General features: G+C 39.0%; 1 protein-coding gene across 2 annotated transcripts in view; it reads right to left on the bottom strand.

Moving 5' to 3' along the window:
- Positions 1 to 27,204, bottom strand: part of LOC105470428 (ATPase H+ transporting V1 subunit A) — a 63,725-nt gene that overhangs the window by 22,006 nt on the left and 14,515 nt on the right. For both annotated transcript variants that reach the window (XM_071092403.1, XM_071092402.1), the window contains exons 2-6: positions 10,047 to 10,138; positions 7,715 to 7,843; positions 4,224 to 4,438; positions 3,828 to 3,965; positions 1,837 to 1,988 (exon numbers count right to left, since the gene is read on the bottom strand). In XM_071092403.1, coding sequence (XP_070948504.1) covers positions 1,837 to 1,988; positions 3,828 to 3,965; positions 4,224 to 4,438; positions 7,715 to 7,843; positions 10,047 to 10,128 — 716 coding nt within the window. In that variant the 5' untranslated portion in view covers positions 10,129 to 10,138. The remainder of the gene's footprint in view (positions 1 to 1,836; positions 1,989 to 3,827; positions 3,966 to 4,223; positions 4,439 to 7,714; positions 7,844 to 10,046; positions 10,139 to 27,204) is intronic.

Below are 27,204 nucleotides of genomic sequence, written 5' to 3' on the forward strand. Positions count from 1 at the left end.
TCAAAAAAAATAAAACTAAATAAAAATAAATAAATAAAGTAGGTAAGGAACACAAAAACACAAGATAGAAAGCACTATGAAATATATTCCATAAACTGGAGAAGAGAGATATAAGAAAATAATAAGATAAAATAAGGCTAGGCATAGAGGCTTATGCCTGTAATCCCAATGCTTTGGGAGACTGAGGTGGGAGGACTGCCTGAGCCCAAGACTAGCCTGGGCAAAAGAGCGAGACCCTGTCTCCACAAAAAAATTTAGAAATTAGAAGGTCATGGTGGTGCATGTCTATGGCCTAGCTATTCAGAAGGCTGGGACAGGAGGATAACTGGAGCCCTGGAGTTTGAGGTTACAGTGAACTATGATCTAGGCATTACATTCCAGCCTGGGCCACAGAGTGATAACCTGTCTCTTAGAGAGAGAGAGAGAGAGAGAGAGAGAGAGAGAGAGAGGAGATGGTTTATGGTTTTTTAAGCAGTCGTAGAAAATGGAAAGAGCAGACAACAAATTAAGAAAGATTGCTGGGCAGCAGAGAGAGCCCAGTTGATTTTATTTAGTCAGTGCAAAAATAATGACAGTTTTTACCATTACTTTTAATAGAAATCATCAATTTATGGTGACATAAATCTACTGTTTTTTTAATTATACCACAATTCTTTGTTTTGAAAAAGTTACACATGCAAATAAATTAAATACACACTTTATACTGGGAAATCTATTCCTGTGCATGCTTTTGGTTTACTGAGTGACCTAATAAATTGCTTGGTAATAATTTATACTTAAATCATTTGAACTTTGTACATCACAAAACCAGTTTACCATAAAATTATACAATTGGTTACAGAAAGGCTTAAGCCAAAAATTTACATCAGTTGAAAGCTATAGATATTGGAGTATTTACTTCTTTGCCATGAAATAGGGCATCTTCCCCCTTGCTCTGTCATCTGAATTATTTAATAATTTTAAATCTAGAAGCAGATCCAGCATCAAACTTAAAGTTAGGTATTCATGTTGCTTGCTTCTCAGTTTGGGATGGAGTTTGGGACTAAATTGATCCCCTGGATCACGTGATGACTGCAGAGATTTCCTTCACCAAAAATCAGATTAAAGCTGTGTTTCTGCAGAGGTATGGGTGCACTATAGCATTTAGAAGCACATTCTGTACTATTTTCTTTCCCTCTTCCAAATGTTATCCCAGTTTTTTGGGTGGGGCTTCTGTCTTGGTTTCCAGTCTAGGATAACTTAAGAAACATGGTGGCCAGGTACAGTGGCTCACGCCTGTAATCCTAGAACTTTGGGAGGCCAAGGCAGGTGGATGACTTGAGCTCAGAAGTTTGAGATCAGCCTAGGCAACATAGTCAAACCTGGTCTCTACCAAAAATACAAAAAATTAGCTAGGTGTGGTGGTGCATGCCTGTGGTCCCAGCTACTCGGGAGGGTGAGGCAGGAGGAGGATTGCTTGAGCCTGGGAGGCAGAGGTTGCAGTGAGCTGAGATCACGCCACTGCACTCTAGCCTGGGTGAGTGAGATCCTGTCTCAACTAGAAAAAAAAAGAAACACAGTTATACTGTTTTGGTACAGATTTTCTTCAGCAAATTTAATTTTTCCAGAAAAGTTTCAGAAATAATGCTTTCTGTGGGCAACCATGAAAAAAGTAAATCTTCAATGGTTTGAATTTATAGTAAGTGCTAGCAATAGAAAAATATTTAATTCACCATTATTACTCTAGATAATGTATTACAGTGTTAAACACATAAACCCTTTATCTATCAAGATAATAAAAACATAAGCACATATAATAACTCTGAGGGAAAATCATGGGACACATCTCAAACTTACGGAAAAAGGGCATCAAGGACTCTCTGGCCAGTCAACAGAGGATGATTGGCTGGCAGCTTCTCAGTGACAGGTCGAACTTGACGTACAGGCCATACTTGCACCATGGTGAACTTTTCCTTTACACCTTCAAATTCAAGCTCCAAGACAACATCCTATAAAAATACAGTACGATTTTAGTATGGTCAAATTTGTGAACATTTCTTCCTTCAAAATCAAAGTAACCCGATTCTCCTTGGGGTTAGGAAGGTGATACATGTAATCAAAAAGGTAACGAGTAATACAATAACATTTGTGAACATTGAGATGCTTTCAAACATTCACAAATAGCGCCAATGTCCATGGCCCTACAGAAATCTCTAATTTTGTTGAAATACGAATTTGAATTATCTGCTTTAGGGGGGTTGCTCCATTGGGAGTGAGTCTCCAAACTAGTGTGCAAATCTAGTTGATTTCCCCAAATCCCTGTCTTAACTCTTGTTCTCCATAACTGATAGAGCACAGTCTTACTCTTATGAAATGATTAAAAAATTACTATTTCTTATCACATTTTATTGGGAGAAAATTATATGCTATGATAGTCTTTTCAATAAAGTTATCTTCATACCCATAAAGATTACGAGCCTAATGTGTATTATGTGACTGTAAATAACATTAAAGGTCTAAGTTTTAATCCAGTGCCAGGCATGGATTACAGCTTACGCCTGTGATCCCAGCACTTTTGGGAGGCCAAGGCAGGAGGATCACTTGAGTACAGAAGTTCAAGACCAGCCTGGGCAACAGAATGAGATCCTGTCCCTAAAAAAAATTTTTTAAAATTAGGCTGGGCACGGTGGCTCACGCCTGTAATCTCAGCAATTTGGGAGACTGAGGTGGGCAGATCACGAAGTCAGGAGATCAAGACCATCCTGGCCAACATGATGAAACCCCATCTCTACTAAAAAAACAAAAATTAGCCGAGTGTGGTGGCAGACACCTGTAATCCCACCTACTTGGAAAGCTGAGGTAGGAGAATCGCTTGAACCCAAGAGGCGGAGGATACAATGAGCAGAGATCACCCCACTGTACTCCAGCCTGGTGACAGAGTGACAGAGCAAGAGTCCATCTCAAAAAAAAAAAAAAAAAAAATTTAACTGGGCATGGTGGCATGTGCCTGTGGTCCCAGATACTTGGGAGGCTGAGGTGATAGAATTGCTTGAGCCCAGCAGGTTGAGGCTGCAGTGAGCTATGATTGCACCACTGCACTCCAGTCTGGGCAACACAGCAAGACACTGTCTCAAAAAAAAAAGAAAAAGAAAAAAAGATAATTCAAATAATCTTATATATATGATTATATAATAATAATAATTACAATATATAATAATTATATAATAATTATATTATTATTTTTTTAGATGGAGTCTTGCTCTGTTGCCCAGGTTGGAGTGCAATGGTGCAATCTCAGCTCACTACAACCTCTGCCTCCCAGGTTCAAGCGATTTTCCTGCCTCAGCCTCCTGAGTAGCTGGGATTACAGGCGTCCGCCACCACGCCTGGCTAATTTTTGTATTTTTAGTAGAGACGGGGTTTCACCATATTGGTCAGGGTGGTCTTGATCTCCTGACCTCGTGATCTGCCCGCCTCGCCCTCTCAAAGTGCAGGGATTACAGGTGTGAGACTACGCGCCCAGTCCTATTACATAATTATTATGTGAATATTAATACACCATTAAAATCAAAGTCTATTCTATGCCTAAACAATTAGGGCTTTAAATAAATGTAGCATCAGTTAAGATGGTAGAAAACGGTTACATTTCTTTAAAAAGAAATACTATGTTCTGCTTTTTTATCCCTGAATCCAAGTTAAAAACAAACAAAAAACCTTCAAAAATTATAGGAGTTACTCAAAACTTACATATTAAATATCAATTGTTTAATTACTTAGGGCACTAAAACTGGGCAGCTGTCATATAAAAATAGAGCCACTCTGCAGGATAAAGTTCAAATGATACTTACAGAGGTATCATAATTCCCAGGTGGAGCAATATAAGTTACAGTTCCTCTGTTTCGTGGGGGTAACATGATTTTGTGTTTGATAAGCGAGTTCTCATTGACAATTCCATAAATGTCTCCGCCAGTGATATGACTACCAACCTAGAGGATAAATGTATTTGCTGTTTAATTTTCAAATAAATGTCAAGTAGACTTGCCCCTGCTGCTATAATTTAAATCATTTACCTGACTTATCAATAAAACATTAGTTCTAAAATCCCACAAAGTAGAGTTAAGAAAAAATTTAAACTATGCTTCTGTAGTCTATTTTTACTTGGACTAACAGTACAATGTAGTTTACTAAACATTCATTTTATATTCTTTCAAGAACTTCAGAAATTCTTGGTTACACAGACATACCCGTAGGTTTTTGCAAGGTGTAAAGTCCCATTTGATATCTCTGCTAAGAGCAGACACGTTTACTCCTCTGGGGATGTAGATGCTTTGGGTCTGACTGCTGATATCCGACAAAGGTCTTTGAATACCATCAAAAATGGCTCCCATAATGCCAGGACCAAGCTCTACAGAGAGGGGTTTACCAGTGCGAAGTACAGGATCTCCAACAGAAACACCAGCTAAAAACAGCAGCTAAGGAAAACCTACTATGAAGGTTTAAAGACACTATTAACAGGAAATACCACAGTTTAACAAGGAAATGCCACTCAAGAAGTGAAAACAGAAGTTCCCAAACTTTCTCAGTTCACAGGATTTGTAGTGTTTTCAGTAATTTTTTTCAGTGTCCCAGGACAAAAGATATATCTAACACTTGCATTTATTAAATAGTTATGTCTAAATAACCTAATATGTATATATGTCCTAACAACTGAGTAGCAATTTGAGAAAAATATATGCATAAGTTGAAAAAAAATATATTAATTTCAGTTCTAAATATCCATAATTCTTATGAATGTATATGCCCTTGGGGAACTATATAATTTTCCAATCTTGGAATCAGATTGGAAACCTGTTCCATTTTGATTTTCACATTATACTTGCTTTTGTAGCTTAGCAACTGCCAAAAACTCAGCTTTGCAAAGATATGACATCACTGACAAAAATATAGTACAGCAACATAATGAAACTGTTTATTATCTCAAGCTACTAGTTCATGTGGTGTCTGACAATATGTCTAACATTCCTGTGTTTGCCTCAAAAATTTTAAATATCCTGGCACCACATGAGTTTGCTGCAGCTTCTCAGAATGCCTCTGCAAAGTTTGGAAACCACAGGGCTAAAAATAGAAGCAAAACCCTCTCGTTAATACATTGCTTCACATATACGGCTAAGGAATCAGTCCCCTGATAAGGGTATTAGTACTGGGACAAAACCTAAAATCTTAAAAATAAAGTTATTTTGAAAACATACAAATAAGAATAAAACATATAAATAAGCATAATGAGTCCACTTTATTCTCACACATTTGTTGACAGGAGTAAAATCAGTACAACTTTTCCTGAGAGCAATTTAGCAATATTTATCAAAATTCAAAATGGGTAAGTCTTGACCTAGGAATCCAACTTCTGTGAATTCTTACTATACTTACACTGTAGCACTGTCTATAACAACCAAAGACTAGAAACCAAAACTTCTATCATTAAGATATTAAGTAAATAATGGTACATTTATATGATGGAATTATTATATGGCTGTAAAAAAAAGAACCAGATTTATCATGAATTCCTCTAGAAATATCTCTAAACTATGTATTTTCATTTCCAATTTTGATTATGAAAATCTTCTGAACAACAACAAAGTTGAAAGAATTTTACAGTGGACTTCCAATCTCTACCAGTTAGAGTCTACCTTTAGCATTTTACTATATTTATCACATATCTATTTATCTTCTAGAATACATATACTTTTAAGTGAAAAAAAGCAAGGTGTATAACAGTACATATAATATGCTATCTTGGGAGGCCGAGGCGGGTGGATCACGAGGTCAGGAGTTCAAGACCAGCCTGGCCAAGATGGTGAAACCCCGTCTCTACTAAAAATACAAAAAATTAGCTGGGTGTGGTGGCACACGCCTGTAATCCCAGCTACTCGGGAGGCTGAGGCAGAGAATAGGTTAAACCTGGGAGGCAGAGGTTGCAGTAAGCCGAGATCGTGCCACTGCACTCCAGCCTGGGCGACAGAGCAAGACTCCATCTCAAAAAAACAAACAAACAAAAAACAAATACATATAGAGAGAGAAAAAGGAAAGAAAAATACAAATATTTGTATTTGCTCATGTCTGTAATTACTAAACTAGAAGGATATACAATAAAGGGAGCTATAAATGTGGTTGCATGTGTGCATGGAAGTGTGTATGTGTTTTGATAAATGGCTAGATACAAGACAACAAAGGCAAGGAGGGTTGTCACTGTTTACATTTTCATTTATTTTAAATCTTCAAGCCATGTAAAAGATTAAACAAAAGATAAAAGTAACAATAGAAAAAATATTTCTGATTAGTTACAATTTCATAGCTACAAAAACTTCTGTTTTTATTTAAAATTTTTAGATGATTTTGTTTTAAATTGGCACCTAGTACTATAGAGAGACTAGTTATCTGCATGCATGTGTTTTAGAATGGCAAAAACATCATACCAAATAAATCTTGATTAAATACTCAAATAATGCTGATTTTGAGAATCAAAGTAAAACACATATAGAAGCACTAAAAAAGTGATTCTTCTTCACTAGGCTTAACCCTTTATGCTTATTTTTCATAGAAAATTGAAAATAAATACTATGTTTAAAAGCCAAAATTATGATAACCAAATAGTAAAGCTTTCCTAGTAATAAAACTGAAATGTAATACGTCACTCGGTGCTATTATGGTGACCAATTTATTTGTGGACTTACTATTTTAAACCGAAATCATAATTGGAGAATTTTAACTTCACAAATCAATATTGTTATTCTGTTTACGCTTTCTTCCACAGTATGTGTCCCACTGAAGAAAAAGTTCAGTTGATCCCCCTGAAGTTCATGAATTACTGAAGCAGTAAGAGCAATGAAAGTTCAGAAGATACTAATTTCTTTTTTTTTTTGTTTTGTTTTTTTTTTTTTTTTGAGACGGAGTCTCGCTCTGTCGCCCAGGCTGGAGTGCAGTGGCACGATCTCGGCTCACTGCAAGCTCCGCCTCCCGGGTTCACGCCATTCTCCTGCCTCAGCCTCCCGAGTAGCTGGGACTACAGGCGCCCACAACCGCGCCCGGCTAATTTTTTGTATTTTTAGTAGAGACGGGGTTTCACCGTGGTCTCGATCTCCTGACCTTGTGATCCGCCCGCCTCGGCCTCCCAAAGTGCTGGGATTACAGGCGTGAGCCACCGCGCCCGGCCAGAAGATACTAATTTCTTAAAATAAGAATATTAATTCATAGTACCTTTCTCTCTTTCTTTAACGTACTCCGGTATAATTTAGGTCTCTTCACAACACTAGCATTTCATGCTTCTAATAACATTAGTTGTTGCTGCTTTGCTGCTTCTACCTTTGGCTTAAATCCTTACTTTTTTTTTTCTTTTCTGAGACAGAGTCTCACTCTGTCGCCCAGGCTGGAGTGCAGCGGTGCAATCTTGGCTCACTGCAACCTCCCTCCTCCGGGGTTCAAGCGATTCCCCTGCCTCAGTCTCCCGAGTGGCTGGAATTACAGGCACCTGCCACTACGCCCAGCTAATTTTCGTATTTTTATTAGAGATGGAGTTTTACCATGATGGCCAAGCTGGTCTCAAATTCCTGACCTCAGGTGATCCGTCTGCCTCGGCCTCCCAAAGTGCTGGGATTACAGGTGTGAGGCACTGTGCCTGGCCTAAATCCTTAAATTTTGAAATATAGAAAGTGGCAGGAAATTGAGCCAAAAAGGATACAAGTTTCTTCATACACCTGAATAGTAGCCATGTCACCCTCCAATCGAATAATCTCTCCAACCAACTCGCTGTGGCCCACTCTCACCAGCTCATACATGGCTGCACCCGCCATGTCACAGGCTGTAACCACTGAAGAGAACAAAAGACTATTTTGATGACTTAAAACTCTAGTGTTCTGTGAATAGTCACAAATTATTAAAACACCCAATAAACCCAGTATCGTGCCTCTCTCATATATTCATAAGAAGAATAAAAACCTACTATTGAACATACTGGTAGTTTCACATAGATACATTTTTAGTGTATAATATAAACAGATAAGCCAAAGATTATTTATTTACATAATATACATGAAAACTTTTCAAACATTTCAAGTTCTGCACGGCAAACTTACCTGGTAGGATTCAAGTATGTTCTGAGAGTTGCTATGATATATGGAGTGAAGGCTTTGGAACAATAAAAAAACTTTTAAAAGTAGAAATTGGAATAAATGGTTTGGCTAGTAGTATGGTGGAATGCCACACAATTATCACTTTGCTATGCTGTTACCATTTCCTTTGAGAGACAGACCTAAAGGAACATCTTTACTTTCTAACAACTTACAGCAGTCGTTCTTAAAACTATTCTGGGACATGGACCCTTTTGAAAAACTAATAATAGCTCTACTAGAAAAACTCACACGCACATCTACAAAATTTTTTTCATAGGCCATAAGGATATTTACAATCAGTCACCACCATTGGGTAAGAAATTATCAATGGAATTCCATTTACTGAACTTACTATTTTGGACCATGTTGTCTAGTAAGCAAAATTTACTTTTCTAGCAGGGAGGAAAGGAAAGGTTGCCATATTTTTAGACACGTGTAAGAATAAACCAATTTTTAATATTTAGCCTTGTGATACAACTGATTAGAACTATATAACAGGTAATACTTCAGTGGAAACTATTAAAGTTTTATGAGTTAATTAACCTGTGTTAAAACAATGAAGACTTATTCATTCTGTAAATATTTCCCTCTATACTGATTACTTAAGAATTAAGATGCACTGAAATACCAGAGATAGTGAAATTTAAAAATCATATTTCATAAGCCAAAAAAGGATGCCATTGTTCCATTGCCTTATTAAGTACTTAAGAATTAAAAATTGCAGGAGGCAAGGGGAGGGAGAGCATTAGGACAAATACCTAACGCATGTGGGGCTTAAAACCTATATAACAGATTGATAGGTGCAGCAAGCCACCATGGCACATGTATACCTATGTAACAAACCTACACTTTCTGCACATGTATCCCAGAACTTAAAAGTAAAATCTAAAAAAATTTTTTTTTAAAAATTGTTTCCAGGAGCAGTTTACTACACAGTTTCACAGAGTATTTTTTCCTGAACTCTTTGATGTTCTTTTGCTTTTTCTCTAAAAGTTCTTGGGTTTAGCCTGTCCTTCCTAAAGACCCTTATGATCATTGAGAGGACAATTATTTCTCTGCATGGCAAAAGATACTGATAACCTTTTAATGACTTGCCAATGAAATCAAGCTCAAACACCAAGTTCTTGGGGGAGAAAAAAGGGGACAGTGACTGACAGTTTTCATTTGCATAAACATCAAAAAACTGTCATCGCCACTACTGTAAATGGAACAAGAAAAAGACTATATAGCATGAGGTTTGAAGGATAATACATCACTAAGCAGGCTTTACTTAGAGAAACTGTGACTGTAAATCACATTTTGTAGAGGGAGTATTCAATAACAAAACAAATACTGGCGCAAGATTTATTATTTAAAAAGCAGCACTCCACGTTTTGGCAGAATGGACACAAAGTTTGGGTACTAAAACTTCTTTCCCACAGGTAGTTAATAAGACACTTAACCATTCAAAAAGTTTCATAAATGCAAAAGGCAAAAGCTAATATTACTGAGAAATGCTCTGAGCATTTGAATTATTAAAGTTCAAAGCAAATTAACATTTACTGAATGCCTGCTATATGCAAGATATTACATATTAAAAGCAATATACTTCATAGTTTTTTTACCTCAAATTTAACAAAAAATTAAGACACATAAAACTGAACACTGGTTGAACATTTACATAATTATAAACAGGATATCACAAAGCAGCACCTCAATAATTATCAAATTTAGATAATCAATGCTAGATGAGCCCTTATGATACAGATTCTACTTAAGTCTTACAGTCACTATGAGATCTCCTAATGACAAACGGAATTTATGCAGGTAAACAGAAAGTTGTATATTTCTATGTAAAATATTTTGAAAAGACATTAATCAAAGTTAGATATCCTTATTTTGAGATTATGATGTATTACTTACCAGGTCCTGAGACCCCATGCACATAACCAAATGTGCTTTCTTTATCTTCATCGAGTATTTTGGGTAGCTTGGAAAAATCCATGTTAGTTTACCTATGGTAAATAAATAAATAAATAAGTTATAATTATAAACCCTAAAGCAAAAGAACCAAAATACAGGTAGTCCACTAAGATGAGACCACTCTCATCCTTGGTGTATTCTTGAGTTATTATACTTCTTCAAAGTAGAATATAAAAATTTCCTTTTTCTTAATTTGAAACAATTTTTAAGAGGCTCTCTGTCACCCAGGCTGGAGTGTGGTGGTACAGTTATATCTCACTGCAGCCTCAGACTCCTGAACTCTAGCAATCCTCCTGCCTCAGCCTCCCAAGTAGCTATGACTACAGGTGTGTGCCACTACAGGACACACCACTACAGGTGTGTCCCAGCTAGTATTTGTTTGTTTTGTTTTTTGTTTTTGTTTGTTTTTGAGACAGAGTCTAACTCCACCACCCAGGCTGGAGTGCGGTGGAAGGATCTCTGCTCACTGCAACCTCTGCCTCCCAAGTTTAAGCAATTTCTGTGCCTCAGCCTCCAGCGTAGCTGGAATTACAGGTGCACGTGACCACGCCTGGCTAATTTTTGTATTTTTAGTAGAGACAGGGTTTTGCCACGTTGGCCAGTCTGGTCTCAAACTCCTGACCTCAAGTGATCTGCCCACCTCAGCCTCCCAAAGTTCTGGGAGTATGGACGTGAGCCACTGAACCCAGCCAAAATTCCCAAAATGTAGTTAAAACTACCCTATTCCTGGATGCTTAATGGTTATATCACAACTGAATTATATCTCTATGTGAGGTATTTCATAGGAAATATCGATAAGTATAACAAAAAAGTAAAGTTTTTTCAAAGATTTATCCACCCCTACAACAAGCCCATCCTCAATGACCTCTCTGACTTATCCAACTACTCTTCCACTTAATCATGCTGCAGATACATTCTGAACTCTTTGTCAGTTCTCAAAAACACAAGCACATTCTACCTCAGGGCCTTTGAACAGGTTGTTCCATCTGCTTAGAATGTTCTTCTCCAAGGTATCTGCTCCTACACCTCCTTCAGGTCTTTTTTTCTAACACGGTCTGGTTCCGTCAGCTAGGCAGGAGTGTAATGGTGTGATCATGGCTCACAGCCAACTCAACGTCCTGGGTTCAAGAGATCCTCCCACCTCATCCTCCCTAGTACCTGGGACCATAGGTGTGTGCTACCACATCTGGCTAATTTTATTTTATTTTCTGTGAAGACAAGGTCTCAGTATGTCGCCTAGGCCAGTCTTAACCTCCTGGGCCCAAGTGATTCTCTGGCCTTGGCCTCCTGAAGTGTTGGGATTACAGGTGTGAGTCACCATGTTCAGTATCCCTTCAGATCTTTACTCAAACATCACCTTCTCCATGAGGCTTCTCTGTCCATTTATTTAAAACTGCAACATCCTCCCTCCTTCCCTACTTTATTTTATACCACAGCATTTTTTACAATGTAACAAATTATATATTTTACATTTTAAAAGTATCTATTTATTACCTATCTTTAAATTTTAACTAGGAATGTTTTTCCTTCTTTTAGTGGAACACACAGAATAGTTTAAGAAATTCATTTCAACCTCTTACTTTATAGATATACAATCTAAAAAACATGAACTATCCAAGTTCACATTGAAAACTGATAACAGATTCCAAAAGAGAAAGTTTATTTGTGACTGCTGGTCTACCTTAATAACTATTACCAATTGAATGAGGGAGATGAAATACATGTACACTTGAAAAGCTAAATAATGTCCAAAAATAACCACAAAGAGTCATAGATCAGTAAGTGATAAAGTACCAAATAATATACCCTTATTTACTAAAAGTTCAAAGATTAGAATGTATAGAGAAGACATCTTGAAGGTCAGGTAGAATTTGCACACAGTAGAAAAAGAAAGGTAGCAAAGACACTGCGGAGGGTAGAGGGGGTGCCAATAACAAAAGAATGGAGAAAAACATTCAGGAATAGTGAACAGACCAGCCTGACTGGTATAAAAGGCTTATATTAAAGCAGCAGTGGGAAACAAGGATGTAAGGGTAAAGACTAATTTGTGGATCTTGAACTGACTGCCAAAATAACAAGCGGACTTTATTCTATAAACACAAGGAAATCAGTGAAGATTGAGGGAGAACTATTATAAGAATGGTATTCAATTACTTTAACAGAATTAAAGTAGGGTAGGCAGGATAAGTTGAAGCAGCTCAGGAAATAGGTAAGGCTTGAATGTCAATGGAATTCCATTTATTATATGTTTACAGAGCTTTTGAAGCTTTAAATAGCTGTACAGTAAAACAAAATGACTTAAATGCTCAACTGAGGGGCAAACACCACCTTGGGAACAGAGGAGAAACTGATTCCAACTTGAAGAAGTGTAGACCAATGTGGATGAAGTATAGTGAACAAGTAGCTGTAAAGTAAGTTTTTGTTTCTTTTTTTTTTGAGACACGTTCTCGCTGTCACGCAGGCTGGAGTGCAGTGGTGGGATCACGGCTCACTGCAGCCTTGACCTCCTGGGCTCAAGTGATCACCTCAGCCGCCCCCATCCCCACCCCACCCAGTAGCTGACAAGACAAGCACGTGCCACCGCACCCAGCTAATTTTTACATTTATTGTAGAGACAGGGTTTCACCATGTTGCCCAGATTGGCCTCAAACTCCTGGGCTCAAGTGATCTGCCTGCCTCAGCCTCCCAAAGTGCTGGGATTACAGACATGAGCCACTGCTCCTGGCAGAAATTTATTAGGTTTTTTGGCTTCCTGAACACACAGTAGAAGAAGTCATTAAGAGCAGGCATGGGACTGTAAAACATTGGAATCTAAAGAGACAGAACGAGACTTTCTAGAAACTATGAGATAATACGGGGGAAAACGGAAAGAAAATTTAAAGACAAACATATTTAATTGGACAACAGGTTGGGAGGAGTCTTCAAAGAAGTAGTGAACAAGTGAATGAGGTGAAATTTCAATCTTCAGAAAATCAAAGATTTTCAAAATCAGAAGAAACTGACAATCATACATAGTCTAAGTTCCTCCCCAAATATGGGTATTTCCTCTATAGCATTCATGATACATGGTCATCTGCCTATTAAAGTGGAAACAGCATGAGATCATGGGTCAGCAGACTTGGGATCACATTCTGGTCCTACCAATAACATGCTGCAGAACATCTTGGACAAATCAAAATCTCTTAATATCTGCATTTGAAAAACAGTAATAATGCTACCACCTACCCCAGACTTGTGATTGCCTTACAAATTTGCTTAAATGTTCCTTGTGTCTGGGTGAGGTGGCTCATGCCTATAATTCCAGCACTTTGGGGGGCTGAGGTGGGCGAATCACCTGAGGTCAGAAGTTCGACATTGGCCTAGCCAACACGGCAAAACCCCGTCTCTACTAAGAATACAAAAATTAGCCAGGCGTGGTGGTGGGCACCTGTAATTCCAGCTACTCAGGAGGCTGAGGCAGGAGAATTGCTTGAACCTGGGAGGCGGAGGGTACAGTGAGCCAAGATTGCACCACTGCATTCCAGCCTGGGCAACAAAAACAAAACTCCGTCTCAAAAAAAAAAGTTCCTCGTGAAATGTAATATGCTTACAAAAATGTCATCAGTAACACTATTTGAATATAGGTCCTGAATTTGGAAAAAGCCATTCTGTTTTTAGAAATACTATCTCATATCCAAACTAAATCTACTTCCCTTTACTTCTATCCTCTGGCCCTATTTTTTCCAACTACTATAGCCACACAAGGTATGTTTCCTCTCCAAGCAAATTCTCTTTAGTGCTTTCCACTGTCCCTCAAAGCATAATCTTTTCAGATCCCTCACTCCTGAAACTACCCTTTTCTAGAAGTATTTCACAAGGTCAGTATTTCTTTTAACTAGTACAAATAAAACAACATTCTAGATGCTGTATGATTGAGTACTGAAGAGTACTACTTCATCTATTCTGAATGCTGCCCTTTTTTTTTTTTTTTTTTTTTTTTGAGACAGGGTCTCGCTCTCACTCTGTCACCCAGGCTGGAGCACAGTGGTGCAATCTCAGTTCACTGCAACCTCCACCTCTGAGGTTCAAGCAATTCTTGTGCCTCAGCCTCCTGAGTAGCTGGGACTACAGTGTGTGCCAGTACGCCCAGCTAATTTTTGTATTTTTAGTAGAGACAGGGTTTCACCATGTTGGCCAGACTGGTCTCGAACTCCTGACCTCAAGTGATCTGCCCACCTGTAATTCCAAAGTGCTGGGATTACAGGCATGAGCCACTGTGCCTGGCCCTGAATGTTTTTTTTTTTTTTTTTGAGACGGAGTCTCGCTTTGTTGCCCAGGCTGGAGCGTGGAGTGCAGTGGCACAATCTCGGCTCACGGCAAGCTCTGCCTCCCGGGTTCACGCCATTCTCCTGTCTCAGCCTTCTGAGTAGCTGGGACTACAGGCGCCCGCCACCATGCCTGGCTAATTTTTTGTATTTTTTAGTAGAGACAGGGTTTCACCATGTTAGCCAGGATGGTCTCGATCTCATGACCTCGTGATCTGCCTACCTCGGCCTCCCAAAGTGCTGGGATTACAGGTGTGAGCCACCACACCTGGCAAATGCTTCTTTTTATTGAGAGACAAATGCCACGGTTTGAAGACTTTGAATTTATAAGTTGTGTCCTTAGGCAAATCAAATTCTTTCATCCTTTTGAGCCTCAGTTTCATCTCTAAAATCTAATGGGGTTTTTGTGAGGCATCTAACAGTATCCCTAACAGAAAAGTAATACTGATGACTACTAATTTTATTCTGTTAATATAAGCTAAGATAGCCTTTTTCTAAAGTGTCCAGTGATTCTTATCTTGCTACCAAATCTAGTAGTTCTTATCTTGAACCAAATCTAGTCACTCAGCTAGTTTTTTTGGATTTCAGAGAATATACAAGAGCATACCAAGAAATTTCCCTGCTTATAGTAGACTGCTATAGCATCCTGTTTCTTGTTCACATTCTGGGATGGGGTACATAGTTCTTATCTTGAACCAAATCTAGTCACTTAACTAGTTTTTTTTCCCCTAGTTATCAGGTGTATTTTATCATAACTTTATTTTCTAAGACCAACTGTATTTTTTTTTAAGCATTGATGATGTGCCACCTGCTATATTATAGATAGAAAATATAATGACGTAAGACACAATCTTTCCCCCAAGGATCTTCTGGCATAGTGGGATGAAAAGACAAACAGGTAGTTATCATAAGGTGATATATGTGCTCTCTTAGGAGTACTATAGGCTGGACATCTAGAAAAGCATAAAGCAATGGTATCTAACCTAGACTTGGGCAAGATGAAAGTGACTTAACAGGAGGTTAAGCTGAGACTTGGAGGGATGAACAAAGAGGCATCAAAGTATCTAATAAAGCTTCCCTACAGATGGTTGAAACCTGTGGTTCAGGAAGGTATTCTAAAGTTTATGAGGGAATAATGATGTCTGTTCTGGGTTTTTAAAACGAGTATTTATATACTTTCCCTTTAAGACTAAACAGTGCATGCCTCCAAATGTATGAGCAATGATTAGCGGAAACCAAATGAGTTTGTTCATGACTCAGCTGTCTTGTGGGTTTAGCAGTCAGCTGGAAAATCCTAGCCAACATGAGAATTTTAATGATTCTATACTTTTTAACTCTTTAATTTTTAGGCACATATTATTTAATTTATGCCAAAGACAGCAGACATTAGGAAGTGACATCATACTAACAAGAGAACCTAGAGTCCTAGTGATAATTCCACAAATTTACATAAAGATAATTGTCACCAGATCCATAAATTTGCATTAATTTGGTGAATATTATTGTATTAGCAAACCAAGATGACTGTCCTTTTTAAAAAGCCAATATTGGCCAGGCGCAGTGGCTCACACCTGTAATCCCAGCACTTTGGGGGGCCAAGGCGGGTGGATCACAAGGTCAGGAGTTTGAGATCAGCCTGACCAACATGGTGAAACCCCATCTCTACTAAAAATACAAAAAAATTAGCCGGGTGTGGTTTCGCGCACCTGTAATCCCAACCACTCAGGAGCCTGAGGCAGGAGAATTGTTTGAATCCAGGAGGCAGAGGTTGCAGTAAGCCAAGATCACACCACTGCACTCCAGCCTGGGTGACAGAGAAAGACTGAATCTCAAAAAAAAAAAAAAAAAAAAAGGCCAATATTAAGTGGAGAAAAAAATGATGATGATTCTGAGTAATTTAATTTTCTCTACTCCAATGTGTTTATACAGAGAAGTGGTTGTAAATACATCCTGAAATCTGCTCTTACCACATCTTTCATAATAATTATGAAAACACGAGTTTTAAAGTGTAAAATTCCAAGCATTTTTGTCCATTTTGATGTTTTAAAATATTTACATTTTAATCTGCTACAGCAACATGGATCTTTTATATTTCCTGTGCTCCTGCCTAGAACGTTCTTTTCTCTAGGATTCATTTATTAACATCATTCATGTCTCTGCTCAAATATCCCCAGTCCAAAAAGCACTCCCATAGTGTTACTGAATAACTAACAGCTGTCAGCCCTTCAAGGTCAGCCTCAGATGCTGACAGCTGCCTTGCCTGCATTCACACCACTTGCAGAGCAGTGTGCACCTGCTGAATGGACACAATGAGGTACAAAGGCCCAGCCATCTCAGCCTGATGCAGGATACTCTCACAAGCAACACTCACTCCAGATCTCTCCCACTGGGTAACTGAGGCTCTGTGGGACTTGCACTGCATTTCAACTTCTTCTTCTGCCCAACTCTGCTTCCACCCCCTTCCTTTCAAATGTATTGATTCAAGTAAACATCGACGTGAATAACCACTCTATCTACTCCATCCCAGAATGTGAACCAGAAACAGGATGCTACAGCAGTCTACCGTAAGCAGGAAAATTTCTTGGCATGCTCTTGTATATTCTCTGAAATCCAAACAAGTTTTATACTCTACTTCATCTCATACAATAAATTTTGTAAGACAAATATGTACCTCGTAAATATATACACTTATGTATCCATAAAAATAAGAAACTAAAAAAAACTGAAGAAAAAAAAGAAAGAAAAATATCCAAGTGTTTTCTCCCCACAGTGAAATAAAAATTACTCATCAGGCAGACATACTATAGTGACCTGATGACTGAATATGGCTAAACATAAAGCATTTTGGTAAGCATGGTCATACAACATACTAATTTGTTTATAACTCTTCCTTATTATCTGTGAATAGTTAAAAATACCCCACTAAAACCTTCTGCTTCATCATTGAATGCTCATGCTTCTCAGTGAAAAAGAATAGGCTTTTAAAAATATTAAAACAATCTCCTAGAACACCAACTTTCAAAAAGCAAATTATACTGCAAGTTAGATTATATTGAAAGTTAACTTTTTTTTTTTTTTTTTTTGAGACCGAGTCTCCCTCTGTCGCCCAGGCTGGAGTGCAGTGGTGTGATCTCAGTTCACTGCAACCTCCGCCTCCCAGGTTCAAGCAATTCTCCTGCCTCAGCCTCCCAAGTAGCTGGAATTACAAGCATGCGCCCCAACACCCAGCGATTTTTTTTTGTATTTTTAGTAGAGACAGGGTTTCACCTTATTGGACAGGCTGGTCTTGAACTGCTGACCTTGTGATCTGCCCGCCTCAGCCTCCCAAAGTGCTGGGATAACAGGCGTGAGTCACCATGCCTGGCCTGAAAGTTAATTTTATCCCAAATCTCTGTAAGGTCCAAACTATGATATGATTTAATGCTACATAAAATAGCTTTACAGGCTATTTAATAACTCCTTCTTAAGACAATATATACCTACTGATTTTTTTTTTTTTTTTTGAAACAGAGTCTCAGTCTGCTACCCAGGCTGGAGTGCAGTGGCACAATGTCGGCTCACTGCAATGTCCACCTTCTGGGTTCAAGCAATTCTTGTGTCTCAGCCTCCCAAGTAGCTGAGATTATAGGCACGAGCCACTATGCCTGGCTAATTTTTTGCATTTTAATAGAGACCGGATTTCACCAAATTGACCAGGCTAGTCTGGAACTCCTGACCTCAGGTAATCCGCCCGCCTTGGCCTCCCAAAGTGCTGGGATTACAGGCATAAGCCACCGTGCCCGGCCTATACAACTATTGTTGTTCTCCAACATTTAAAAAATAAAAGCATGAGGCCAGGCACGATAGTTCATGCCTGTAATCTCAGCACTTTGGGAGGCCAAGGCAGGTAGGTTACTTGAGGTCAGGAGTTCAAGACCAGCCTGGCCAACATGGTAAAATACTGTCTCTATCAAAAAATACAAAAATTAGCCAGGCGTGGTGACGCAAAACTGTAGTCTCAGCTACTTGGGAGGCTGGGGGAGGAGAACTGCTTGAACCTGGAGGTGGAGGTTTCAGTGACCGGAGATTGCGCCACTGCACTCCAGCCTGGGTGACAGAGTGAGAGTCTCAAAAGTAGATAAATAAATAAATAAAAGCAGCAATACTTATTACATACTTTCGTGAAAGCAGTGTGGTATGCACAGATGCACTCATAGAAAAATCAAATCAATGATTATATTAAAATGTTGCCTTTAGCTGTTATGACTTCAACCTTGTTTAAGGGTAAAAAGTAAACGCAACTTACAACTAAGATTCTTTGGTTACAAATTATAGGAGTGCCCCTCTCCACCCCATTTGTGAAAGATTTAAACAAAAACAAAAACCCTGTGGTAGAAGAGGAAAAATCCAGAAAGGCAGCACAGGCAACCCATCTGAGTTAATGAGTCATCAGTCTCTCCCCAACAAGCACTGCAGAACACTGCAGTGGCAAATAACACCAGAGGAAAAAATTTTTTTCTATAAGGTCCACTCCAAATTGCTGGTGGTTAATGCAACTGGTAATTTCATTATTTCAGAAATTATTCTTTTTATTACCAGAGTCTTGGATGATATGGCTGCTGGGGGCAAAGAAGAGGTGATACATAAAAGTTAAACACTAAGATTCCAAGGTAATATTTACTCACATACAAAATCCTGGGGCACTTCATTGATAATGAAGCATTATTTTGATGTAACACTTGTTACATTAGAGTGTAATGAAAAAATACATTCTATCTAATTGATTAAAGACTATCTCTGGAAATCACAGATTTTTAAAAATAGGTTCAGAAGAATCTAATGGATTATAACCACTTACTTATTTTCACACACTGTTAATCTTTTTATAGAAAGGTGTCTCAAATTTGTTTAATATTTTTATGTTTGGTCAGGAAGTTATAGAACAGGTGGAATTCCAGCAAATAACATTACCTTATCATATTTTTAGAGTATCGTACTAGTCATTTTGTGACACTCTCTATTCATCTCCTTCAATCCACCTACCTAGCAACCCTATTAGAATGGCTTATGTGGCAGATTTATTTCACTATGTATATTTAGTTTCCTGATTTTTCCTTGCCAACCAAAAGCCAACTTTGTTCAAAATTTGGTAAGTCTACTACTATAATTCCAGTTCCCTCGACTGCTTTGGAAATAAGCACATAATAAATGATGTTCTGACCAACAAGAATTAAGGCAAAATCTGTTGGAGACGTTCTGGAAATAATTTCTTTGTTCTTTTAAAAGATACAGGCAGCTGGGTGCAGTGGCTGTAATCCTAGCACTTTGGGAGGTCAAGGTGGGTGGATCACCTGAGGTCAGGAGTTTGAGACCAGCCTGGTCAACATGGCGAAATCCCATCTCTACTAAAAATACAAAAATTAGCTGGGCATAGTGATGTGCGCCTGTAATCCCAGCTACTTGGGAGGCCGAGGCAGGAGAATTGTGTGAACCTGGAAGGTGGAGGTTATAGTGAGCCAAGATCACGCCATTGCACTCCAGCGTGGGCGACAGAGCGAGACTCCATCTCCAAAAAAAAAAAACGATGCAGGCTATGAGAAACAATATTCTCCTTTGGGATTTGGTCATCTGCCTGGGACATCTGGAACTGTGGCAGCCATATTAGGACCTTGAGGGAGCTAAGCAGGCAGCCCACCTTGCTAAGGATGACAAAATAGAAAGACAAAAGACATCTGAGTCCTTGTTGCCTTCATTGGCACACTCAATTAACCAACACAACAAGAAAGGACTTTCAAAAATAAATATTTTTATATTGTACATATTTCATAGTGCTTTTTTAAAAATAAATAAACCAAAAGGTTAAGAACAAACATAAGGTCATCAGTGAAGTAGTCCATAACAATTACTAAGGTGGACTACAATGAAATGTGTAGAAAAAAGTAGGAATCAAAGAGTAGAGAAGAACAGCAAAGTCACAGCTGGCAAACTGGACTAACAATCAGGAAAAATTTATTCTTATTGGAATAAAATTATTTGAGGACACACACACACACTCTTCTATTTCAACTGTGTATCAAAAACAAACGCATTCCTGAAAAAGAAATAGTGACGATAAAAGCTAGTCTGGACAGTTAAACTGGGAATGGAATTTAAATTGTGTCAGCTAAACATACTTAAGGTTCGTCAACAAGCTTGTCCAGAAATGATTTTTATGTCACTTTTAGAAATAGATTCCTTTCCAGCCAGGCACAGTGGCTCACATCTGTAATCCCAGCACTTTGGGAGGCAAAGGTGGGTGAATTACGAGATCAGGAGTTCAAGACCTGCCTGGCCAAGACGGTGAAACCCTGTCTCTACTACAAATATAAAAAAATTAGCTGGGTGTGGTGGCAGGCACCTGTAACCCCAGCTACTCGGGAAGCTGAGGCAGAGAGGAGGTGGAGGTTGCAGGGAGCTGAGATTGCGCCACTGTACTCTAGCCTGGGCAACAGAGCAAGACTCCATCTCAAAAAAAAAAAAAAAAGAAGTAGATTCCTTTCCCTTCAAATTTTTTAAAATAAAATTGTGTGATATTAGGTGAAACAGTAACAAAATACTGTACTGAGTGTACAAGTTCCACAGTATCAATGTATAGGCTAGAAGCCTATGGTCAATGGTAAAACTGATGTACAGATTCAAGTATCCCTGCCCTCAAGGTGCATATTATATCATTTTCCTACTTCCTCCCTTTCATATGGCATAGTGTCTTATACAGCAGTAACTCAGTAAAATGTTCTGAAATTAAAAAGAGATAACATCAGGCTGGGCGTAGTGGCTTACACCTGTAATCCGAGCACTTTGGGAGGCTGAGGCAGGTGGATGAGGTCAGGAGTTGGAGATCAGTTTGGCCAACATGACAAAACCTGGTCTCTACTAAAAATACAAAAATTAGTCGGGCATGTGCCTGTAATCCCAGCTACTCGGGGGGCTGAAGCAGGAGAATTGCTTGAACCCAGGAAGCTGAGGTTGCAATGAGCCAAGATCACGCCACTGCACTCCAGCCTGGGCAACAGAGCAAGACTCTGTCTCAAAAAAAAAAAAAAAAAAGACATAACATCAACTACTATTTGTTAAGTACATATCACACTCCAGGCTTTATGTTAAAAAAGCAAACATCTCTTTAGCTCTTAACAATAGTCCTATGAAATAGGTATTATTTAATTCAGAAATAGTGGACAGAACTAAAGACTGATGATGACCAGATTTAGTCTGATCACAACACCTAGGCATTTAATAAATAATTCAAAAGACCTTATTTAGACAGTTTTCACCTTTAGCTATTAGGTTGGTGCAAAAGTAATTGCCATTTTGCCATCAAAAGCAATGGCAAAAACTGCAATTACTTTTGCACCAACTATACCATTTTTTAGAAAAGAAAGCCATGTGTCATGGACTAAGTGTGTCCACCCAAAATTCACATTTTAATTCCAACCCTCAACGTGATGGTATTAGGAAGTGGGGCCTTTGGGACATAATTAGGTCATGGAGGTGGAGCCCTCATGAATGGGATTAGTGCCCCTCTAAAGATGATCTCTGAGCTTGATGCAGTGGCTCATGCCTGTAATCTCAGCACTTTGGGAGGCTGAGGCAGGAGGATTGCATGAGTCCAGGTGTTCAAGAACAGAATAGGTAACATAGTGAGACCTTGTCCCTACAAAAAAATTAAAAAATTAGCAGGGCGTGGTGGTGTGCGCCCACAGTTCCAGCTACTCAGGAGGTTGAAGTGGAGGACTGCTTGAGCCTGGGAGGTTGAGGCTGCACTGAGCCATGATCGCACTGCTGCACTCCAGCTTGGGTGACAAGAGTGAGACTCTGTCTCAAGGGAAGCAAAAAAAAAAAAAAAAAAAAGAGAGAGAGAGAAAGGGAGAGATGATCTCTGCTCTCTACCATGTGAGGATACAAGAAGATATCCATCTACAAGCCAGAAGGAAGCAGGCTCTGACCAGACACAGGATCTATAGGCACCCTGACCTCAGACTTCCCACACTCTAGACCATGAGAAATGTTGCTGTTTAAGTCACATAGTCTATGGCTATTTGTTATAGCAATCAAACTAAAGACTTTTTTGTATTACTTACTGACCCTATGTTAGAATGACAATGGATAAGATGCAGGCAAAAGGGAGAAGATGAAAAAAAGGTGACATAATGGGTCATTCACAAACTAAGGAGTAATTAGTAGAACAAGAATTGACTGTTCCTAAATTACCCATCTCCTTTTTTTTCGAGATGGAGTCTTGCTCTATCACCCAGGCTGGAGTGCAGTGGTGCGATCTTGGCTCACTGCAACCTCCGCCTCCTGGGTTCATGCGATTCTCCTGTCTCAGTCTCTCGAGCAGCTAGGATTACAGGTGCATGCCACCACACCTGTCTACCTTTTTTTTTTTTTTTTGTATTTTCAGTACAGATGGGATTTCACCAAGTTGGCCAAGCTGGTCTCGAACTCCTGATCTCAAGTAATCTGCCCACCTCGGCCTCCCAAAGTGCTGGGATAACAGGCTGAGCCACCACGTCTGGCCACCCATCTTTCTCTCTCTCTCTTTTTTTTTTTTTTGAGATGGAGTTTTGCTCTTGTTGCCCAGGCTGGAGTGCAAAGGCGCCGTCTCGGCTCACTACAACCTCCACCTCCCGGTTTTAAGCTATTCTTCCTGCCTCAGCCTCCCAAGTAGCTGGGATTACATGCATGCACCACCACGCCTGGCTAATTTTGTATTTTTAGTAGAGACGGGGTTTCACCACGTTGGTCAGGCTGGTCTTGAACTCCTGACCTCAGGGGATCTGCCCACCTCGGGCTCCCAAAGTGCTGGATGAGCCATTGCACCTGGCCCCATCTCTTAGAGAACTAAGATTTTTTAAAAACGTAACGCTGTATTTTGCTAATACCTAGCTTTATAACACAAACATAACTGACTATATTAGCCAAAAAAAAGATAAAACATCAATGTGACTACAAAGTAAATAGACATATCTAAAAGGAAAATGGGCATATTTGAGGATAATCACAATATTGATGCCCACAGACTCAATACAACTTTGCTACTACTAAAAATAGAGAACAGTAGTGGGAAATTTCTGGTCAATTATTTTAAGTTCAGAACAACGAAGCTACCTGAAACAGAATTAGGGTAAGAAATTCCTGCTTTTTTTTTGTTTTAATTAAGACATGGTTTGGGTCTGGCTCTATCACCTATGCTGAAGTACAGTGATGCAATCTCAGCTCACTGCAACCTCCACCTCCAGGGCTCAAGTGATCCCCCCACCTTCGTGCTGGGATTACAGGCATGAGCTGGGATTACAGGCATAATTACAGTGCTGGGATTACAGGCATGAGCTACTGTGCCGGGCCTTATTTTTTTTATTTCTTAAACTTGATAAACTAAAGGGAGAAAAGTAATTGTAAAGCTCACCTTAATATCCCACATTTGAATTTTTAGGAAATTTTCCTGGTTTCAGGTTACAAAGAAAAAACAAGACACCAAAGAAGATCCTATCGATTTAAAGCTTAACTTACCTATGATGTAAACAGCCAAGAAGACAGCCAACAATATAAATAGTAAAGAAAGCATTTGTTACACATCTTTCTTTAAAATCTGCTTTCAGAAGCAATATGCTTATAATTTTAAAAATACCTAATGAAAGGTCTCACCACTTGAATATGATTGACTTATTTCCCCACAATTTTTTTACATAATTGTAATCAATACTAGAATACAATTATTTTACTTCAATTTTTCTATGCGCTACACAGTCTTTGTGTCATCTTAAACTGTATACCATTCCATTAAATAGATACCATACTTTATCTAACAACAGTAACTCTCTATTGCATAACAAGACTGCTTCCTATTTTGAGCTGTTTTTAACATTTTGCTAACACACTTTTTCTTTTTTTTTCTTTTTTTTTTTGAGACGAGGTCTTGCGCTGTCCGGCAGGCAGGAGTACAGTGGTGCAATCAAGGCTCACTGTAACCTCAATCTCTTGGGTTGAAGCAATCCTCCTGCCTCAGCCTCCCTTGCTGGGACCACAGGCATGTACCATCACGCCAGCTAACTTTTTGATTTTTATGTAAAGATGAAGTCTCACTCTGTTACCCAGGCTGCTCTTGAACTCCTGGGCTCAAGTGATCCTCCCGCTTCAGCCTCCCAAAGTGCTGGGATTACAGGTGTAAGCCACTGCACCCTGACACTTTAATTCATTTTAACTTACTGACTAGGTAAAGACAAGGCAAGGCAACTACCTAAGAATCCATGCTGATGTCTCACAAGAGCAATTCTTACGAACACACAGACCCCTATTTAGAAGTTAATACCATATTTCACCTAATCTAATATCAATTTTAATAAACTCCTTTATTTGATGTACTACTAAGGAAAAAAACCTGACAAATTATGGCATTCCAGAAATTGCAGGACAGGCACTAATTTCAGAGCTGTTAAAAATATGGGAGAAAAATGTCCTACAAACAACAAAATATGGTATTAGAACTAATTACAGTACAATATTTATATACACGAGAAGTCAAACTTGCCACCTTCAATAGAAATAAAGTGAAGACTTAAGAAACAGGAGAACAAAAGATCTCTGAACTGGTATAATGACAGTCTTAAAGCTTCTGCACATGGCAAAAGACCTTCATACAGTCTTGGGACTCAATTTATGCACAATTAAAAATTATTATCTAATACTTTGGACCACTGCAGATTTAAAGCAGCAAATCATTAAAGAGTTACTCTATAAGAATAAATGGAAGGGCTGGGTGCAGTGGCTCACGCCTGTAATCCCAGCACTTTGGGAGGCCGAGGCAGGCCGATCAAGAGGTCAGGAGATCGAGACCATCCTGGCTAACACGGCGAAACCCCGTCTCTACCAAAAATACAAAAAAATTAGCCAGGCGTGATGGCGGGTGCCTGCAGTCCCACTCGGGAGGCTGAAGCAGAGGAATGGTGAACCCGGGAGGCAGAGGTTGCAGTGAGCCAAGACTGTGCCACTGCACTCCAGCCTGGAGACTGAGCGAGACTTCATCTCAAAAAAATAAATAAAAAATAAATAAAATAAAATAAATGGAAGGTGAAAAGGAAAGAGATGTGAATTGACTAATGGTAATAAGAATGACCCATAACCATCAAGAAAAGGTTAATTTGGATTTATTATTTTCTAGGAAATGTGGGGAAAAAATTGGTAATATGCAACTGAGTCCTTAAAGATGTTCAAGCCTTTTGATCCAAAAATTGTATTTCTGGGAATATATTTGGCATGTGGATAAGGACTTATTTATGTATGTGTTTACTGTTATACTGCAATACTAGAAAAACCTTTAAAATCCAATAAATGACAACAAAATGTAGTATTAAATTATCTGAAATCCTATAGTATTCCCTCCACACAAAATGTACTTAAAAATAATAATGAAATTTCTTATGTTAAATAGTCTACAATTCTAAGTTCATAGTGCCAAGAGCTGTCATCAGCAAATTCTCTTCTGGAATCATCAACCTTCATGGCGTATTAGCATTGCAATGACTGGCTTTTGGATAGGCTTTTGTCAGATTAACTGCCTATGAAATGACTTTACCAATTTTTTTCTTTTTTTTTTTTTGAGACAGAGTTTCATTCTTGTTACCCAGGACGGAATGCAATGGTGTGATCTCAACTCACTGCAACCTCCACGTCCCAGGTTCATGCGATTCTCTTGCCTCAGCCTCCCAAGTAGCTGGGATTGCAGGCATGCGCCACTACGCCCGGCTAATTTTGTATTTTTAGTAGAGACGAGGTTTCTCCATGTTGGCCAGGCTTGTCTCGAACTCCTGACCTCAGGTGATCCGCCCGCTTCGGCCTCCGAAAGTGCTGGGATTACAGGCGTGAGCCACCGCGCCCAGCCGACTTTACCAATTTTTTTAAAATTCAGGCAATCATGCAGGAAAATTATCACCTTCAAAAGAAGTCAAACTAGAAACTGTATAACTACTTTAAAAAGGTAATTGCTTAAAATACTTACAAACTTTATTTTTCTTTTTTTTGAGACGGAGTTTTGCTCTTGTTGCCCAGGCTGGAGTGCAATGGCACAATCTCGGCTCACTGCAACCTCCACCTCCCGGGTTCAAGCGATTCTCCTGCCTCAGCCTCCAGAGTAGCTGGGATTACAGGCATGTACCTCCATGCCTAGCTAATTTTGTATTTTTAGTAGAGTCGGGGTTTCTCCATGTTGGTCAGGCTGGTCTTGAACTCCCAACCTCAGGTGATCTACCCGCCTCGGCCTCCCAAAGTGCTGAGATTACACGTGTGAGCCACCACGCCCAGCTGAAACTTATTTTTAAAACTTTACAATTACCATATTACTCTTGTTACTGAGCAAATTTTGATGGCTTTGCCAAAAAAAAAAAAAAAAAATCATGAGCAGCTAAACTAGCCAAATATAAGCAATGTAGGCATTTGAGACTGATGCATATACAAGGAACAAAAAAGAGACAGCATCAAAACTAAAACTGTTGTACTAAAACTGCTATTACACTTATATTATAAAATGATGCTGTCCAGGTACAGTGGCTCACACCTGTATTCTCAGCTACTTGGGAGGCTGAAGCGGGAGGATCGCGCTTGAGCCCAGCAGTTCAAGACCAGCCTGGACAACATAGTGAGACCCTGTCTCAAAAAAAAAAAAAAAAAGAAAAGAAAAGAAAAGATGATGTCTACATTTAAATGAATCCATCCTGTCATTTATTTAATGGCTGGAATAGAAGAGGACAAAGGTTCACAAACTGTGCTCAGGTATATTAACC

Source organism: Macaca nemestrina, chromosome 2 (genome assembly GCF_043159975.1).
Source record: "Macaca nemestrina isolate mMacNem1 chromosome 2, mMacNem.hap1, whole genome shotgun sequence".
NCBI lineage: Eukaryota > Metazoa > Chordata > Mammalia > Primates > Cercopithecidae > Macaca > Macaca nemestrina.